Source organism: Solanum tuberosum, unplaced genomic scaffold, assembly GCF_000226075.1.
Source record: "Solanum tuberosum cultivar DM 1-3 516 R44 unplaced genomic scaffold, SolTub_3.0 scf00159, whole genome shotgun sequence".
NCBI classification, from domain to species: Eukaryota; Viridiplantae; Streptophyta; class Magnoliopsida; order Solanales; family Solanaceae; genus Solanum; species Solanum tuberosum.
This window is the reverse complement of record NW_006239089.1, coordinates 81,427-101,068: the sequence shown is the minus strand read 5'-3', so window position 1 is coordinate 101,068 and position 19,642 is coordinate 81,427. Positions and strand designations below refer to the sequence as shown.

Genomic DNA, 19,642 nt, shown 5'->3' with positions numbered 1-19,642 from the left:
TTGATATGGTTGTTTCATTAGATATAGATAGATAGATAGACAGACAGATACATACAATGGGAAAGATAAACAAAGTTCTTCATAGCTATGACTTGCGTATTGGAAAGCAAGTAAAATATTTTACATGAATGAATACACAATGACATAAGTAAAGACAACTGAAACATTAATATCTCAAAATGTATATACTTAAACAGCATCAACAACATAATGGAATTGCTGGCAACTATAAGTTGCCATCAAAAGAATATTGTTTACAATCTAGATGAAAAGCTGTCCAGCCATTCTTCTCATCAAGCCATTTACCTGCAAAAGAATCAAATCAAAATCAAATCAGAAAACTGAAGAATTAGGCATGCATTACTTGAATGAGAACGAAGTCGATTGAATACTTGAAAGTCCTTTAATTCATCCCAACATAAATTGTTCTTGCAAAATCAAGTGAATTTCTATTTCTTCATGTCCTTTTCTTGTTTTCGCTCAATCCACGATGTCTTCCTTTTCTGGTTTTATTTTTTCTCTTTTGAGAAGGTGAAGTGCATGGATCAACACATACACCATATCAAAAACAAATCATTTAAAAGACTTAGACAAGTTTACCTACCTAACAATGTCTTTTCTCACATAGATTTTTTTTTCTTCTTAAGCTACAACACTCAAAAAATTAAAATATTTGACAGTAATGACGGTAGCTCAAAAACTGTAACACATTGGACATCAAACAATATTGAAGTAAAGATAAGTGAAAATACCTCCTTCGCCGAGAGACCAACTTCTTGCAAATCTTCAAGCTGAGTAAACGTTAATAAAATAGATCAATATTTCAAGTACAATCATTATAATCCTTTTCTCCGTGTTGCAAAACCATGAATTATGTTTCAATATGCTTACCCTCTTAAAAGGTTCAGGAGATTCTTCACGAAGTTCAAGAATGTAAGTTGCTCTCTTTTCTCCAATTCCCTGTGTGAAATATGACATTGATTTTTAAACCATTATGTGCAATAATAGTCGTTATAAAAAATAATATTGGAAACAGAGCTTACCTTAATCCTTGTTAACTCTTCCCTGTAATCATGGAGAAAGAAGAATGTTAAATTAGGCAATGCATACACCACAATCCACATAGAGATTTAGCAAATATATTGACATCCAATTATCAAACAACTCCTCCCTTGTACTTGGGGATCATCCCTTTCCATGGTCACAACACCAAGGCAGCAGATTATAAGACTAGTTCTGGCTAAATACTTTCCCCGAGAATGAAAGAAGGAACTGTGGGAACTTATGGTTTGCAGTTGAAGATAACATAATATTAAAGTTGCTACTTTTAAAACTTGCAGTTTCTACTGCTTAGATAATGTTTACAACTAAAAAAGAAGTTGTTGCAGAAAAGGTGAAAACTGCACAGCAAAAATTAGATTGAAAAGTATATATCAAGGTAGTTACGTTACTTAACATAACATAACAATGAAGGTTTTGCCTTTAAAAAGTTGCAAGTTTCTGCTTTACATGTTACAAAAAAAAACTGAGTTGGACAGAGAAATATAGCTTATATATCAAGTTAATCTTATTGTATTTTGGAAAGCAATAAAAATATGACGAGAAGAAAATCTTAGTCAGCAATAAATTGACAATCAATATCAAAAGGAAAAAGAACGATAGGTTTATATTGAAAACTGTTCACTTACTTGCTGGCAGTATTTAAGAAATTCAGATATTCTTGGACAAGACAATTCTGTACAATGAAAAGATGATTGAATGAGTTGAAAATAAAATCAAACAAGAAAATGTTTACAAAACTATTCACAAAAATAAATCACTACCTTTACTCCAGAACTGCGGGTATGAAATTTCTCCCAAGGACTACTGTACTTGACAATCTCCAAAGTTCTCACATCAGTTTCAGTTTTTGGGGTTTTAGGTTCTATAATGTCACAACTATCAAGGTTTCCATGGGATACATCCAACTGCTTTGGCATCAGTACATGCAAAGGAGTTGAAGCCTCCAACAACCTTAAATTATTTGTTATTTCTCTAAGTCTTGCACTTAGTGGTGGTGATCCAACTTTGTCTATGCTCATGTCTTCATTTTTCTTCTCTATACCAACAGTACCTGCAAGGTTATAGCATATGTGAAAAAAATAAAACCCAATGAAAGTTTATATTAGATACAGTAACCAACTTGTGACACAACCTACCATCATCTGGAAAAGAAATTATTTCTTTGACATCACAAAGAACTTCGGGAGTAACTTCTAAATCTGTTGCTTTATTTGGTGGAGAGGCATCCTGAGATGCAAAGATAATTCTTAGTACACAGATAACTCCAATTCAATAAAGTGCATCAGTAGCAGTGTAGCACCTTGCAGAAAATGATTGAACTAAATTATTACTGTACAACCAAATATTGCCTTACCTTTTCTATATTTTTATCGCAGATTGTTTCCTTGAAAGCACTTGGGATTTCCTGAATCTAATACATTAGTTAAGCCTGTGCATAGCCCTCAGAACAGCAAAAAATAGAAGGAACAGAGATGCATTCACAAAGTTTAAGAGCACATACATTTTCTGCTGATAATATCAAGCCTCCAGAACTATCTGAATCGGACTTATCTTGAGAAGTCTAGCAATACATAACAGTATAACACCTTAAGTTCAATGTGGCATAACTAAACAATGAATGATATCTTAACACATCTTTAATAAACCAATGCTTCAACTGATTAAGTCTTGTACCTTTTTATGGAAGGAAGATGCGATGGTTGAAGCATTTTTTGATCGAGGCTTAAACTTTGTAGCTGAGATGACTTCATCCTATGAATCAATGACATGTTAAGGTATTAATCAATGACACATTGAAGTGCTACATAGACAATTGCCAATTGATTTCAGCTAGACTAGAATAATTTCCATCATTTTATTGAACCAATAAATCCAACTGAAAAATTAAAAGCAACATTTCAGAAGTAAGGGAGAAGACTTTGTGCAGTGAAGAAGTTCAAATTTCACACCCTAAAATTAGAGGTACAAACTACAAACCGGATGAGTTGACAACTAAAGTAGTGGGCTTGTAAGTAAACTATTCTTTTAAAATAGTTGATCCAACCAATTATACAGGAATCAGAACCAAGATAAAACTATGTCTGGACAAAAACAATAGATGCATGGTTGGTTACCTGCTTAGAGATGACAGCTTTTCTCTCACTGAATAATTTCCTTCAATGAAAGCGCAAAAAGCAATGTTTCAGTACACATCAGTCAATAAGCAATATATGCTAGTTCATTATATGATATGCCATGTAGCAATACCTTCCTGTTAAATTGCTAGCAGAGTTGTTCTTTTTCCCAGACAACGGGGTACCCATTAGTCGTACTTGTTGATTAGTGTGCTTTTTACTTTTCATTGCAGAGCTTGTCAAAATCTGACCAGTGCTTTGACAAGATCGTGAAGCCAAACTTGCTACATAAAGAGTATCTTGGCAAGGAATTGGATTCTATAACAAAAAAAATGGAAGGGTGAGAAAAGAAATCTTCCAAACCAAGTTTTGGATCTACAGTTCTACACAAAATGTCAACCATGTAAAAATGAGAAGCCATTACCAAGCAGGTAAGCAACAAAACATGATTGGAGCCTCCAAGAGATTCCTGCAGAATCCGAGTGAGTTTGCCTTCTCGATAAGGCACACGCTTTTCATTTGTGTTCAGAGCATATACCACATTCATAATGGCATACAAAGATTTGTTTATTCTAGTACTTTCAGTAAGTGAAATTCCATCTTTGCTACTTCTTCTGGAATCCTCATAGCCTGAGAGCACAAAAATACAATGAAGATAACTAAAAAGCAATTGTTGAGCATAGGTGAATATCTCTACAATTTTTGAAGGTTTAGGACTACCAGACCTGCCAAATCCACAAAGTTCATCACATTGGGACGTTTACTACCCTGGATGTCATCGGCAGATGCTATATGTATCATTAAACCTTTATGACTCCTTTTGGGCATTTGGAGTGGTGTCTTTTGTGCTGAATAGCATGGTGCGGTCCAACAAGCGCATAGATCATGAAAGTGTGAAATAGAATCCACAGTGGCCTGTGTACAAGAAAAGAAGAGTAATCTTAACCTTTTCAATGTGCAAATTGTCAATATTTTACAACCATAATTGGATTAGACTACTTTAACTTGCCTTAGACAATCCTTTGAGCTTTATTTTTCCTTGAGAGTCTTCAAGAACTTGAACTTCAGGATGATTAGGATCCAAAAGATCATAGACATGATCCTGGAACACCTCATAAAAGGAAACGAAGACCACTACCGCTTTCTCTACATCCTTTGTTTGCGAAAGGATCTCAGCTATTGCCATTGCTGCCAAACCTTGTTTGTCCACAGAACCCTACAACACAAAGAAACAATATCCTCAGTTTCAAAGTAACAGAAAGTTATTAGAAAATCATGTTGGATAATTACACAGAAGACCGACCTGTATTGTGTGGGTTTTTCCACTGCCTCTTGCCCCATATGCAATAATGGATGCATTTCGACCACTTAGAACTTCTGATATCAGTGGTTTTACCTCTATTGAGAATACTATACCATTATCATCGTCTTGTTCATAGCAATTATCTAATTCATATACATCTTTACGGCTGCAAAAAAAAAAAAACGAACTAGAAAATCTCAGATTTTCCCCTCCCAAAAAAAAAGAAGATATCCGCCTAGGCAATTAACTCAAAAAAATCAAGCTCAATTCAATGCCAAAAGAAACAAATCTATGCACAAAATACATTAACAAATAGGTATCTACAAAATTTACCAAGAAATCATAGAATCTCACATAATTAGAACTAAAACAAGACCTAATAGCTAACATATAGTCAAATCCATGGGCCAACATACTTTGGAAACATAAAATATACAAAAAAACATTGAAAATGAAACTTGAAACCATCTAAAATTAATGAGTCACCACAAACATTACCTACTCCCTTCATCTCCGAATGAGATTGTAACTTTTCCAGACGAATCAGAACCGTTCTCTTGCGACCGGGAAACAGTGATCCACGGCTTCGAATCTCCGCCGGGAATTGCAGATTGCTGATCGGTAAATCCTCGAATTTTTCCAACAATTCGCACCCTGCGTGAGATTCTTGGACCGGCGTTGAGTTTCAGGCGATTTGAATCGGGCGTCGACAAAGCCATGAGAAATTCTGCGTTTGAAAATTCACAATTTTGGATGAATTAAGAAGAAAGTGAATGAGTGATGGTAGTATTATTTTGTCTAAGAGAAATAGCCGTTAGGGTTTGATTTTCAAATTCTTCGTCTCTACCTTCTGGCGCTCTTCTACGCTCCTTTGCACGACACGCTACATGTAATGCTAATCTCATTTTATTTTATTTTTTAGTTTAAAATTAGAAATAAAATGAGAAGTTTATAGCAGAAAAAAAAATTAAATATAAGAAATTAGGATTTTTTTAAAAAAAAAGAGACTAAAAGTGATTTAAAAAGAAACAAAGGCATTAATTTTTATTTATAATTTTAAAGTATCGTGACAAATTTTGTTCTACTTAGACCTAAATGTAGAATTGTAGGTTTAACCTAAGATATGATATAAAGATTAATAATTGAATATGTATTTAGGTTTAAAGAAAGTAGATTATGATGATCGTAATTAAACACTAATTGTTATAAATTTATTTATGTAGGTAAGAAAATAAGCAAATAACATTAAGTTAATGGGCAATAAAATAAAAGAGAGAATATTTTTATTCAGATATTTCTGATTGAATTGATAAGCAATTTGACTAAAGGAAAAGAGCGTTTAGTTATTTATTTATGTTCAATTCAAGAGCTAATGAGTAGTAGTAATGAAAAACTGATGAGGTGCAAGTAAGGTTAGTTATGAGTACTAGTCCTGAATAAAAAAAAAATCAATAATAGTTTGATCATTATTCACGCGTTGCTTATGTTATTTACATGAATATTTATAAAAATATATGATTGTTATAACAAATTTTAAATTTTTTGGAGCTAGTTATTTTGTCATTCTTAATTATTGGATATCATATACTTAACTCCGGAGTGAAGCAATTTCAAATCGGCGCAATAGATTTATGTTAACCTCAAAGTGAGCTTCGAGTGGATTAACTATGCACTTCTTTGACAGTGAGCTTTGAGTGGATTGACTATGCACTTCTTTGACTCTTGGTCAAAGTCGCCTTAGTTAACATGAAACTTGCATTGTCACGTGTCATTCTCTAATTATTCACGTATTGAATTCATATTTAACCTATACTCTTCACTTTTAAATATTAATTTTTTCATACATAGTCATTTCTAAAGGGTGAGAAGTACATAGCTTAATTCTCTCGTATACCTAACATAAGTAATCAAAATATAGAATAGAAGTTTGTTACATATTTAAAGACATTAAATATACTCATTTTTGACGAACTTAGCGGGAAAAATCGCTTAAAACTAATTTTAAGGGTTTAAAGCCGTAAGCGTCCCCTGATTTGTCCACATTTTCTAGGACCGATCTGGTAGTAACTTTTTTTTAAAATTTTTCTTTTACATTATTTAAAAATCAGTGTTTAACATGAAAAATTTAAATACGACTTGAAATTGTTTTTAAAATTTCAGAACACCCTAAATTTGTTTGGCCATGAGAATTTTTCATTCCTATTTTTTTCCCACTTTTTTCACTTTCACTATAATTATTTATTTCTTCAACTTATACCCTAGATCTTTTAATATAAAAATAATTCTATTTCATGATTAAATAAGTCAAATTAAGTGATTTTGTTAGTTTTTAAAAATTAAGGAATATAAATTGTAATGAAAAAATGCATTCAAATTCTAAATATCTTTTATAAAAAAAATATAATTATACATAACTCATACTTAAATTTTTTAAATAAATTTTTTATTTAATATCCCCAAAGATCAAACATTATTTTGTCATATTTTTTTTCAGTTTTATATTGGGCTGGTTCGGGTTTGGAGCATATGTCAAAAAGTCCAATCCAGCAAATTTCAGAGAAGAGTTCCTTCTCAGTTTTCTCTGTGAATTTTTTTCCGTGAAAAATACAAAGGAGGAAGTGGAGCTGTAGAGAAAAAATGGAGGGGAAAACGGAGAAGGAAAACAAGTTTGTGAGGAAGACGGCGTGTGATGTGGAGGCTCTGAAGAAGTGTTTGGAAGAAAATAAAGGCGACTATTTGAAATGTCAGTCTCATGTTGAAGCATTTAGGTCATCTTGCTCTATCAACAATTCTAATTCTTCTTCACCAAAGCTCAATTCCGGTGCGGATTCTGATCCTGTCATCACAAAATCCTGAAATTTTAGTATTGTTAACTTTTTTTGTTTCCTTCGAGTTATTGCTTTTTTACTTGCAATTAGGTTGTTTTTGTCGTAATCAATAACGATGCAATATTGGAGGTTATTCTTTTTCATTGATAAAGTTTCGAACTTGAATGCTAAAAGATTTGTTTTCTATGAAAATATTGAGCTTTTTTAATTGTGTTGGACAAATGGTGAAATGGGTTTGGTTTACTTTGCAAGAAGATTCTTTCAAGTCAACTTGCTGCTTTGATAAGTGTTTGTAATTGTGCTCATGGATGGAGCTAACGTGAAAAAACCTGTTCTTGTAAACATAATGGTCAGTTTTTTTTCCGTACAGATCGATGTCTCAGATTTATACTAGGGAAAAAGAGACTTTTTATGTGTATTATGGATGTTTGGACGAGTCTAGTTGTAATCCTTGACTTCGCCAACAATGTCGGAGCCAGGAATTCTCAAAAGAGGGTTGAAAAGAATGCAAACTTGCACAGTGGGTGAATGCATTGAGCCTTTTTGGTTGAAATTTATATATATGATGATAGGAGTATATAAAAAAGAATTTGTTTTTATCCTATCTGCTAAGTGTAGCTTGTAAAGAGGATCTATTAAACCCCCTTCAGTACACTTGGATACCTTTGTCTGCCAACAGAAATTGGTGTATGACTTGAATGATTTTATAAGGCTCTACCGCTTTAGTATGAGTTTCTTTCAAGAGTTACCTTTGGAAAGAAAACAAAAACAAGATTTTCAGAGGGTTGATAAATATTGCTTTAGGGGTAAAATAACATTGTTGGTAGGTTCAGCAGAACCTTGTCAGTTGTTGATTAGTCGTTAATGATTCATAAATATTAACTGATCTAGAAATTAGGGATCCTAGAGGAAACAGAAGTTGGAGGGGTACAATTGATTTGTTTGCTCATAGATACTGTCAAGGACTAGGTGTTATATTACCATTCTGATATATTGGCTTATCCTAGCATCATTGTGTTCCCAATACCTGGATTCCAAGTTTATAAAGCTAAAATTATGGTGGTACTGTGAATGAAAAGCAAGTGTAAAGAATTGTACTGGAAAAGTTTGATGTTGAGAAGTGTGAAGTTTACAAAGTAACGCTTGCTCTATCCTCATCCACCATAGGTAATTCGATCATTATCTTTTGTATGCTCATATTTTATGTGAAGGGAACTTTCCCACAAGCTACTGCTTAGACTAGTGACTTAAAAATTGAACCACTTGTTAGTTATCTGATGTCTAGGTATCGACATAATATTACTTTAACAGATAGTGGTTTAGATGCATTGGTAATTTGCCAACTTGGGTGGGGAGTTCCTAATGACTGTCAGGCAACTTCAATTATTGCTGCAGGTTTAGTCTTTGTTCCTTATAAATTATAGCCACTGTCCTGTAATCACATGGACTTGGTGTGAGATGCATGCATCTTAGTTGGATTTATGGATATTTAATGGCTTATATTGGGGCAGCAAATGTTGCATACTTTTTAACTTTCAAGTTGTGACATTGCTGAGGACCTGAACAAATAATTTCCTCCGCAACACTTTAGGTGTTTAAATGGAAACGGTTCACTCAAATATGGTGTCAGATCATAGTAAGTCCTGAGCTCGAGTCTTACCACCACCCATTGACAAAATACTTCACATGGTTGGTCAAAAGAATCGGGACTTGAGAAGAGGGCATGTCGTTGACCTAAATATATAAATAAAGTTAGTAATTCCTCATCCAATGATATAATACAGTAACTGCCATGTATATACCAGATTGGAGAGTGTCCATAGCTGCAAGTGTTGCATGTCGCACACTTATTTTTTCTTTAACTGAAAATTCCATAATGCGTAGATCTGCTTGACAGTTGGATACTTATTGAAGTCCCATATCTGAATCACCACTTGTATCTATTAAATTTCTCACATACGAGTGCATATGAAGTAGTGATATATAGATAAAAAAAAAAGAGAAACATATTAAAGTATCACAAAGCCCCGATTGCTATTTCAGCTCAGTTAGTGCTCAAAGTTAATTTTTAGCTAGCTTTGTTATGTCCAGTACTTTTCTTGCTTTCTTCCTAAGCAGACTGCAATCAATCTTTCTGGACGTTCAGCTGTCAGGGTTCAGTGTTCTCTTTGATGTTCCATTTTTTCTTTATTTCATTTTGGATAGCCGCCTATGTGTCATTAAAGCTATGATTTAGGAATGTTTGTGTATTTGACAAAAGTATGTATATTTGTATGTGAGTTTCTCAAAATGAGAGTGTAATTTACACTTAAATCTCACTTCACATTGCAACTGATTTCATTTTATCCCCTTATATCCAGACAAACTGATCATTTTCTTGTTAAAAAGATACGCACGTAGGAAGGCAATAACATGAAATTGACAAGTGACCAAGCCTGTTTAAGAAAATGATCTTCATATATTAGAGTACTAGGTAAATTACTTTTACCTTCGCTTTGCAGTTGTCGAGGACCTCAAGTAAGCAACTTGAACGAAGATTGGAGGACTGAAATCCGTGTCTTTTGCTGCTAGCAGTAATAAAACCAGAAAGAAGATTCAAGTGTAAGTCACCACATTGTTTGTAACATTCCTCAATTAAGGATATAGGTTTCTTATCTTTGCTATTTCTTCAGCTTTAATATCTTTTCAGATACTCTCCCAGAAATTTGTAGTTTGTGATAAGTAGCAAAGAAGAGAACTAATGAGGAAAACAAAATGTTGGTGGATGAGCAGTTGAAGATTATATTGGCTGCTTTTAGTTTGTACATGCAAGTATTTCCTGTCACAATATGAAGAACTGAGTAATTTAAAGTTCCAGTGGCAAATTTAGTGACAAAAAAAGAAGGAATTGTGTTTGCCCTTTAAATGAGCTAGTTTTTAATTTTTACCCTTGAAATCGAACTTATGTCTAGCGGGCATAGATTCTTTAAGGACGCAGGTAGGGGTGTGCAAAAACCGAGAATCGAAAAAAGAGTTATTGGTTTATTGTTATTGGGTTATTGGGTTAACGGTTATTTTATGGTTTTACAAAAAAAATATTATTGGGTTATTGGTTCGATATTGGTTTTTTAATATTGGGTTATTGAGTTAACTAATAATCTATTAAGAGTATAAGAACCCTACACAATTAAAACTACTTAACTCTACTCTCTGCATTTATCCTTTAGGTTTTAGTGTTACTTAAGTGTTTAGGTTGACAACGTCAAAACCTAAGGTTTGCAACGACGACGACGAGGGTTAGGCAATGGTTAGGGTTGTAAATTGTGAGTATTTGCTATACTTTTTACTACACTAAGCAGAATTTTTGCACTCAATGAGTAATTTGATCTTTCTCTTTTTTATTTCGCGTCAAATTGTTGGATAAGTCATATATTTGTTTTGAAAGCATTTTTTTATTGGTTAAAACCGAAAATCGAATCGTTAAAAGACCAAAAACCGATAAACTGAAAACCAATAACAAATATCTTATTGGTTTGATTATCGGTTCAGCATATTTAAAACCCAATAAATTGAATCAATAATACTTAAAATCGATCGATACACACCTTTAGACGCAGGGCATAACACGTGGAATATTATGATGCAAAAATATAACTTTATACGTTGCAAATAAATTCATTTACTTTGAGAGGTAAACTTTAAAGACGACCAGGGTAAAAGTGCAAATGACCCTCTTAAAAAGTGATTTTTGTTCTAGCCTATCTTCTTTCAATGATGATACAATTCCTTCATCGATGACAATATTATCACTTTTTAAGATTTTTGTTCTAGCATATCTTCTTTCGAAGATGATATATTCCTTCATCGAAGACAATATTTTCACGCGCTTGACTGAGGGGGAAAATAGGATTTCGTATGCAAATTTGAGACCTCAATCTTGAAGCTTTTGGTGTATCTTTCCGACTCTATTTGTATGTGGAATTTGTTGCTGATGGATCTAGTCCAACGGTCCCCCTCTTTCTCTTGTGACCTAAAATAGTTACTCCTTTTGTTTTATTTATATGATAGTGTTTATCTTGGCACAATGAAAGAAATGAAACGAAGATTTTTGGAGCTTATGGTCTAAAACAAGTTTTAGACATCTTTATGATTATAAATCATCTCATTAAGAGTAAAATGAAAATTCTAAGCTAAATTATTTTTAAATATAAAAAGATGTTACTCTTTTGGACCATCTAAAACAAAAGTATTGAACAACTGAGACATAGAGAATAGTGAGTAGATATTATTGTTTGCAACAAATTTTAAATACTTGGAAAATAAATCAATCATAAATAAAAATCTAAAGAAACATATTTTATTGATAAATAGTGTGGGCACAATTTTGCTCCTCCCTTGATTTTCAGGCCGTTAGTGGTGTATTTCTCAAATTAGGATGATTTAGATTTGATCTCTTTATGAATATTTTATGAATTTGTGAAATAATCGAGATGCCAGGGAATATAATACATTTTATATAAGCATGAACTAAGATTTAAGATTGAGCAGCCTCTAAAAATCCTAACTAGAATCTAATACACGAATCCCAACTAAAATTGAACACGTCTTGCAGCTTGCAGAGTCCCACAATTTTTCAATATCTACGATTATAAAGTCATTTAAAAGTACATTGTCAAGTGCCTCTATTCCTTGAGAAGTTGCCATAAAAAATGTTCTTAATTTTCTTCTAGAAGATACAGAAACTTCAATTTTAATCAAATGAACTCAAACACAAGTAAATTGATCCTTGTGTAAGTTGTAACTATTTGTGTAATACTGACCCCTTAGGTCAAGACTGACCACCGCCCAACCATCCCTAATACTTATGCCTAGTTAATACTAATATTTATCTTTCTTGATTAAAAAAAATAAAGATTGATCCTTCAAAAAAAAATATCCCCACTCACCATAGTCTATCATGTTTCACTTCTAATTGGTTTTTCCTTTCTTAGAATAAAGAGAAGAAATATAAAATATGTCATCAGGGGTCTATGGGAACAGGGAAAAAAAATGGCTCAATGTCCTCGATTGCATATAAAATATGTGTTTTGCTTAATTGTCGTGTTTGCTCGACAGAGTCATGAATCACGAGTTAACCAAGTCAAACCTTGACATTGAAGAAAACCAAAAAAACACCTCACCAATTTTAATTCGACAAAAATTTATTTACACCCGATGTTTGATATCAAAATAAATGATTACGCGACATTGATCTTGCACATAATTTAGCTATAGTTAGGTGATATGTATTTTATTTTATTTTTAAAAAGTAATTACGATGATTAATTGTTTAATTCGATGTAAACATCTTTACTAACGTATTTTTCCGTTATAACAAGCACTCTTCCATCAAATGTGCTTGTTGCCTCCTAATGGCTTACAGTGTCTTAAATTCATCCTCCAATTTCATTGACCTTATTTTTTTGAAAAAAATAAAGGAGTGCTGTGGTGGTTGGTGGGGGTGGGGGGGTTTAGAGTCGGCAAACTCTAAACAGAAATTGTCAAACCTTAATAAATTGCAAAATGTCATAGTAATATACTTACTAGTAGCTTGCAAAATATTATTTTCAAGTACACGTTACATGCCTTATATTCTGCAATAATTATTTATTCTCATTTCTCTGTAAGGATTACTTGTTTTCACATCTGTCTTTTCCACATCCCTAATGTAGCAATTGAGACTTATGACGCAGAATCTTTTGATGTGAGGCATAAGGTATTATTATATCACGTTTGGTTGGAGGTATTAGGCAGTTTTTGGATTATTTATCTCACCATTTTTTCCATAGTGTCATTGAATACATGGTGAAATAACTTATCCCGGGATAACTTGTTCCCAACCAAACGAATTAAGAGACAAATTCATTGGATTTAGAGTCAGTGAGTTCAGAATGAATACAAGAATGAATACAACCAAGCATGACTCGCCTAATAGTTTATACATAGTTAACTGAAGGGATACTCTTTCCAAGAGATAGCTGCCCTTCTATATAAGTATACATAAACACAACAGAAAGAACTAAACAGAAGAAACTAACTTATCTCCTGAGCATGTCTGAGTCTCAGACTTCAGTAAAACTTCCCATTTTCGACATTTCGAGGCCATTGAGTTCATCAAATTCCCTCAAGTCCCTTTCTTTAGCTTGTAAAGAATGGGGCTTTTTTCACATCAGTAACCATGGAATTCCCAGAGACTTATGTAAACAACTTCATTTCCTTTCTAACCAAATTTTCGATCTCCCGTGTGATGTAAAGCTCAATGCTGGACCTTTATCAAATATAAGAACCTATACTCCTCACTTCATTGCTTCCCCTTTCTTTGAAAGCCTCAGGGTGTCTGGACCTGACTTCTTTGCTTCTGCACAAAGCACTTCCCAAGCCCTGATCAACCAGTCAATTCCAGAATTCAGGTAAAATCAAAAACCTTAAAACACTACATCCAACTTGCATGTATCTCGACTATTCATCTAGGTACTTGTTGCCTCCTAAAACAAGCACCAGGTACAGGTAACTCTGTCCATCAAAGCTTTGACAAATGATTTTTGTCTCTAATAGGATTTGAACCTTGGTTTTCACAAGCTTCATTGACTCCTAGACCACACCATTGAATGCACTTAACACTACACTTTTTGTTTTTTGTTTTTATTATTGATGAAAGAAATACTCTGCTTTTCTTGCATACATCATAAACATTAGTTTAAGATTGCTTGACCACATGACTTAAGTCACTCTGGTAAGAATTTAGCATTTTTAATGTTTTTCTTTTGTCCTTTGCAGTCATGCAATGGAGGTATATGGGAGAAAAATGGTAGAAGTGTCCAAAAGCATTGTTGAGGTCATACTGATGAGCTTAGGTCCTGAATTTGAGCAAAAATTTGCATCGGAATTCAAGAACTGTCATGGCTATCTAAGAGTAAACAACTATACTCCACCCGAAAGCACGGAAAATGTACAAGAAAAAGTTGAAGGGCTAGGGATGCACACTGATATGAGCTGCATAACAATAGTGTATCAAGATGAAGTTGGTGGACTTCAAGTGAGATCCAAAGAAGGCAAGTGGATGGATATTGATCCTTGCCAAGACACACTTGTTGTGAATATTGGAGATCTCTTGCAGGCTTGGAGTAATGGGAAATTGAGGTCATCTGAACACAGAGTTGTCCTGAAAGAGCCTGTGAGTCGATTTTCCATCGCGTTCTTTTGGTGCTTTGAAGATGAGAAACTGATTGTTGCACCACAAGAGATTGTGGGGAAGGGAAATTTGAAGGTCTATAAGCCTTTTGTTTGTGCTGATTATTTGAAGTTTAGAGAAAGCAATGAGAAAGGCAAGTTTGAGAAAGTTGGTTTCACTGTCAAACATTTTGCAGCTAAATAGTAGTCTTGGTTACTTGATTTGTAGCATTTTCTTTTGTATAAGTGAGGTTAAAAACAATTATACTATTTTGGTAATGGAAGTTGTTTGTTCTTCTCTTTCAAAGTCCTAGTTATGAATTCTATATACAGATACTTCTTTTCTTGAGTTTAAGTACTATGTTACTAACCGTGTAAAGTTCTCTTCACTGTCTCCTTTTTTGTACCTGGATTTGTTGCACTTGAGCCAAGGGTCTTTAAGAAACAACCTCTTTACCTCCACAAGGTAGTAGTAAGGTCTGCGTACATTCTATCCTCCCCCGACCTCACTTGTGGGATTTCACTGGATATGTTATTATTACTAAACGTGTAAAGTATTTTTATACCATCAGATCAAATTATCTGCAATAGCAAGCACAACATATTCTAACATAAAATAAGCAACTTGTTTAACATGTTGAGTTACACAGCTAGTTCAAATTATTTGGACAGTTGTTATATTATAACATAAATCCTTTCTTTTTCCCCAATTTGGCGGCACATGAGTTTGCTTCGACTTAGTTGGTGGCAACTCAGTTATGTTTGACCTTTTGCAGCTTCTAGAGGTCACCAGACACATTCTTGAATGAGGTTTAGTTATACAACGACATACCCAGTGAAATCACACAGGTGGAGTCTGGAGAAGGTAGAGCATATGCAGTACGCAAGTCAGTACGCAAGTCAGATCAACTCTAACTCTACCTCACGGAGGTAGAGAGATTGGTTCCAAAAGAGCCTTGCATCGAATAACATATATCCGAAGCAGTTTGAGAAAGAAAATACAAAAGTAGAGAAGACATAGCAAATGATAAAATAGGCCTTCTCAACCTAGCTGGAAATGAAGCATCTAAACCTGGAAGAAGAAAAAACCTACTAGACCATCAAATGTTTGAGAATATAATTAGTCAACCAAGAGAATTTAGGCAAAATTCTCTTATTGGCAGCTGAGGGACTTGTTCTTAGAAAAAAAGTAATGTCACTGATTATTGCAGGGGAAAGGCCAAGTTTTCAGCAGCTAAGAGCCAACAGTCTATTTGTATGCTACACTTGCACAATATAGTTGGCAAAAGAAAAGAAAAAATAATAATTCCAGACTATATTAATCACGAGATTTTGTCCCAAACAATGCCAGTAAAGGTACATATAATCGTTATATAAAGAATCAACACGCATTACAACTTTTCCTACATGTACCATAATAATCAGGAGAACCAACCATAAAAACAGGATTCCTTTCACACTCTCCAGTAGCAGCCCATCGAGTACAGTTCTCATCTTCATCGGTACAATAGGTGTCACCATCTGATTGTAGTGGATCCTTTTGTACAGTTATACTTCTGAGATAGAAGAATTTGATGGCATACCACATTTCACCATCAATAACAGGGCATCTTGCATGGGAGCTACTCCTGTCAGGGGATGCATCGAGGTGGACATTGAAGAACACAATTGCATTTCCTTTAGTTGGTCTCAGGGAGTCCCTACTCTTCGTACAGTCAGACAATATCTTATTCTGCACCAGGAGTTCGAATAAATTAGAATAAAAGCACAAACAACAAAGATGTCATTACGGAACTAAAAGTACAACAAAGCACTCTCTTTTACCTCTGACTCAGGGAAGAGGATCTGACCACCCTGTGTCACATTTGATAGATACAAAATGACAGTCGCCATTAATGGTTCGCTGGACTTGAGTGTGGAGTTCCTCTCAAAATAACCATAATTCCCCTTTAAACTCTCACGCTCAGAATGCAGAACATGCAACGGCTTGCTGTTTCCTGAAGGCAAGGATGATAGCGGTCAGTCATACAACACTGAGAAGGCAGACTCAAAACCTTCAGTTGGGAGGGGTACCTAGAAAGAAACAAATGAAACTTGCATGTCTGGCAATGAAAACTACCTTTCGGCAGAAAGGTCCAAGCTGAGATCCTTTCTTCGATCCTTGAGGAAGTAGGATCCTAGAATTTTTTGATAAAGGTAACATTAGTAGTAGGATCCTAGAATTTAAAGAGCAATACAAAGAAACATGTTATGAGTACTGAGTACAGTGTTTTATCAAGCATGAACTGCTCTTTCTGCCAGCAAATTCAGTGAGCATGGAGACCATTCTCATGGTAAGCAGAGTTTAAAGAACCCTAATGCATAATTACTAATATCTGGAGTCCATTCTCATGGTAAGCAGAGTTTATAGAACCCTAATGCATAACTACTAATATCTTCAATCTACAAGGCTAAACACTATCTACATAATACAAATGCTTGTCACATCTATGCTTTGAAGAAGCATTAGCTCATATAAAGAACCATGTAGATAACAAGAACTTACCTTTGCATCTAAGGGAATACCCATAGTTGGAAACTTCACTGCATCCACAGAAGCATTATCAATTGTGGAGCTATTTCTCGTTCCATGCACCTATAAAAATGCATTCATGCGAAGACACATTTTAGAAACTTTCTAAAGAAAAAGTATAGCAGTACAAGTTGTGAGGCATTGATTTACCAAAGAGATTAAGTGATCAGTCTCTTCTGCTGAGAGAAAGTCTCTATACAAGAAAACCCTATTTCAAGAAAAAATGTTCATTATTCCTCCATAGTCCATACAGAGAATTATTCAAGTAATCTCATCAAGAAAACCAGGAAGCCAAACAAGCATGCCTTCAAAACACCAACATAACAGAGAAAACTTCTCTTCTTCCTTTTTTTGGGTGAACTTACTTAAATGCAGAATTCTGCGTTTTTGAAAATCTCTTTACATGCCACAACATATTGAAGAAGTAACAAGGTTAATGAATGAATAGACTACCTGACCTTGGTCGCCACGAGAGTTGAACGACGCGTGAGGGATCAAATCTATTAGAACGTACAGGATGGCCCGACTGTATAATGACATCCCCATTCACCTCCTCAGCCCTCAATTCTTTTCGGCCTCTGAAACAAATTGTTGTAATCATGTAAAGCACCATTTATTAAAATCACTCCAAAATTAATGGTTATCATTGCTCTTCTTACATTTAATAATTTGCACCTTAGAACTAGTTGAGTAGTATATCTTCTACAGTACAGTCGAAAAATGTCTATCTTGAAAACCACAAGCCAACAAGATAAATCAGGTTCTTTTCCAAACTCCCAATACTAAAAATCAGCATTTTTGACACACTCATAGAAGCTGCCAACTTCTAAGCTCAAAAGACGGAAACTTTAAGGGGGGAAAAACAGAAAAAGGCACTTTATACTACTCTCCGTTTCAATTTCTTTGGCTTACTTTTCTTTTTTGTTCGTTTCAAAAAGGATGTTTTTTTTGGAAACTCTTTAAATTTAGCTTTCACCATGAACATGTTTCAGACCACAGAATTAAAGGGCATTTTGCTACATGTTTTCCAATCTTCCTTTGTTTGGTTGGTCAAGAGGTTTGGAAAACATTTTCGGAAAACAAGTTACTTAAAATGAGGAAAATGACTTCCCTAATGGAAGTAGGGAAAACAAGTGCATAAGTGACATTTTCAAGTGTATTGTCTCCTCCCCAATCCCCACCCCTTGACCATCCCACCCCCTGCCACCTCCGAATCCCCACTCCCCATCCCATTCCGCCTCTATAATGTTTTACTAGATAAAATATAAATGCTCTTAGGATAATATTTTCTTCTTACTTACTAACAGTGGCGGATCCAGGATTTAGAGTCCGTGGGTGCCAAATGGGATTCGAACCCGCAACCTCAACCTTCTAAAGTTGCCCTCCTACTGTGGGCACCACCAAGTCAATTTTGTTCTGTGGGTGGCACGCTTTATATTTATATAAATATAATATATATATATACCTATGTATAAAAGAGTTTCCGTCGAAGTTCGGGGGTGGCGTGGCACCCCCACAGCCCTTCATATATCCGCCACTGCTTACCAAACACTAGAAAATAAGTGAGAAGCACAGTTGATTTCAAGGAAAACATTTTCCTTCTTAGCAAACACACCCCTTTTACAAAATTCAAAAAGTTTTTCTTTACTTTCTCAAAACCAAACAAACAAATTGAAACAGAGAGAGAACTAGTTTCTGCATTTGTAAACTCCCCTATTTAATTAAGAAAAATCAACCTGGATTACATGAAGATTTTTATGATTACCTCAATCGTACTGCTATTACCTTAAAACTATGAATACCAAAATAAAATCTATATCACAAAAAGAACTCAGATCAAGAGAGGTTTGAATCTAAAAATCATGAGCAACGTAGCGATTACTATAGAGAATTAAGGAATCAATAACTGAAAGAGCAATAGAAATCAAAGCTAATAAAATGCAGGGAAATTAGAACAACTTTACTGACTTTTCAGCGAAAAGAAGCTCGGAACAGATCCCCAAAGCCACGAAGATGACAACCCAAAGAAAGTTCGCCATTGTTGTAACAGAGCGAAAGAGAGATTTTCTTTTTGGGGAAATGCAGAGTTTTACTGACACGGTTGTTCGAATTTCCAAAGGGATCTGTGAAGTTTCGACTCACTCCCTTGAGGACCACCATGGAACTTCATGGTACGTGGCACAGTAACATGCTGCCATCTGTTTCTTCTTTCATAATAGTAACAATCCATAAATATATTATTTTTTTGGTTACTATTTATATGTCGTCTGAAAAATGCTTAGTCATTAATATTTGTTATTTCACAAAATCAATGTAAAATAACACTATTCTATCTATTTTACCCGAGTTATTATCCTTGATCATAGTAATGGCCCTAAAATGGGTTGGTATAAATATTTTCTCCCTCTAAGAGAAGTCTTATACAAATTGCTTTTATCTGAAGTGTGGAATTTTTATTTTGCTTGATAGATTTTGTCCATAAAATAGATGTTTCAATTTTTTACCCATGAGACACACATGTAAGACAGTGAATTTGCATTAGTGTAAAAATTATGCCTTAATAATGTATAAAAGT

The 19,642-nt window shown here is 34.3% G+C and overlaps 3 protein-coding genes and 1 long non-coding RNA gene across 5 annotated transcripts; 2 read left to right on the top strand and 2 right to left on the bottom strand.

The window, feature by feature from the left end:
* Positions 1-50: 50 nt before the first annotated feature.
* On the bottom strand, positions 51-5,353 carry LOC102605101 (kinesin-like protein KIF22). 2 transcript variants are annotated; one of them, XM_006353813.2, is made up of 17 exons: positions 4,978-5,353; positions 4,480-4,645; positions 4,186-4,392; positions 3,902-4,091; positions 3,601-3,806; positions 3,310-3,494; positions 3,177-3,216; positions 2,737-2,814; positions 2,564-2,623; positions 2,417-2,473; positions 2,199-2,289; positions 1,824-2,113; positions 1,689-1,735; positions 1,044-1,065; positions 892-960; positions 753-791; positions 51-306 (listed from the first exon to the last, which is right to left on the bottom strand). In XM_006353813.2, the coding sequence occupies exons 1-17, from the start codon at positions 5,196-5,198 to the stop codon at positions 262-264; spliced, it is 2,013 nt and encodes a 670-aa protein (XP_006353875.1). In that variant the 5' UTR covers positions 5,199-5,353; the 3' UTR covers positions 51-261. The 2 variants fall into 2 exon arrangements, with proteins under 2 accessions (XP_006353875.1, XP_006353876.1); XM_006353814.2 differs by having other exon boundaries at positions 2,417-2,467.
* A 1,647-nt stretch (positions 5,354-7,000) lies between these two features.
* Positions 7,001-10,187, top strand: LOC102604762 (uncharacterized). The gene is made up of 2 exons (XR_367733.2): positions 7,001-7,300; positions 9,809-10,187. It is a non-coding gene; the product is annotated as an uncharacterized lncRNA (long non-coding RNA).
* Positions 10,188-13,360: 3,173 nt separating this feature from the next.
* On the top strand, positions 13,361-14,755 carry LOC102603638 (gibberellin 2-beta-dioxygenase 7-like). The gene is made up of 2 exons (XM_006353887.2): positions 13,361-13,735; positions 14,103-14,755. The coding sequence occupies exons 1-2, from the start codon at positions 13,377-13,379 to the stop codon at positions 14,698-14,700; spliced, it is 957 nt and encodes a 318-aa protein (XP_006353949.1). The 5' UTR covers positions 13,361-13,376; the 3' UTR covers positions 14,701-14,755.
* A 1,034-nt stretch (positions 14,756-15,789) lies between these two features.
* On the bottom strand, positions 15,790-19,204 carry LOC102604428 (probable prolyl 4-hydroxylase 12). The gene is made up of 7 exons (XM_006353812.2): positions 19,036-19,204; positions 17,526-17,645; positions 17,218-17,275; positions 17,041-17,130; positions 16,615-16,672; positions 16,320-16,492; positions 15,790-16,227 (listed from the first exon to the last, which is right to left on the bottom strand). Exons 1-7 carry the CDS (start codon positions 19,104-19,106, stop codon positions 15,877-15,879), a joined length of 921 nt encoding a protein of 306 aa, XP_006353874.1. The 5' UTR covers positions 19,107-19,204; the 3' UTR covers positions 15,790-15,876.
* Between the last annotated feature and the right edge of the window lie 438 nt (positions 19,205-19,642).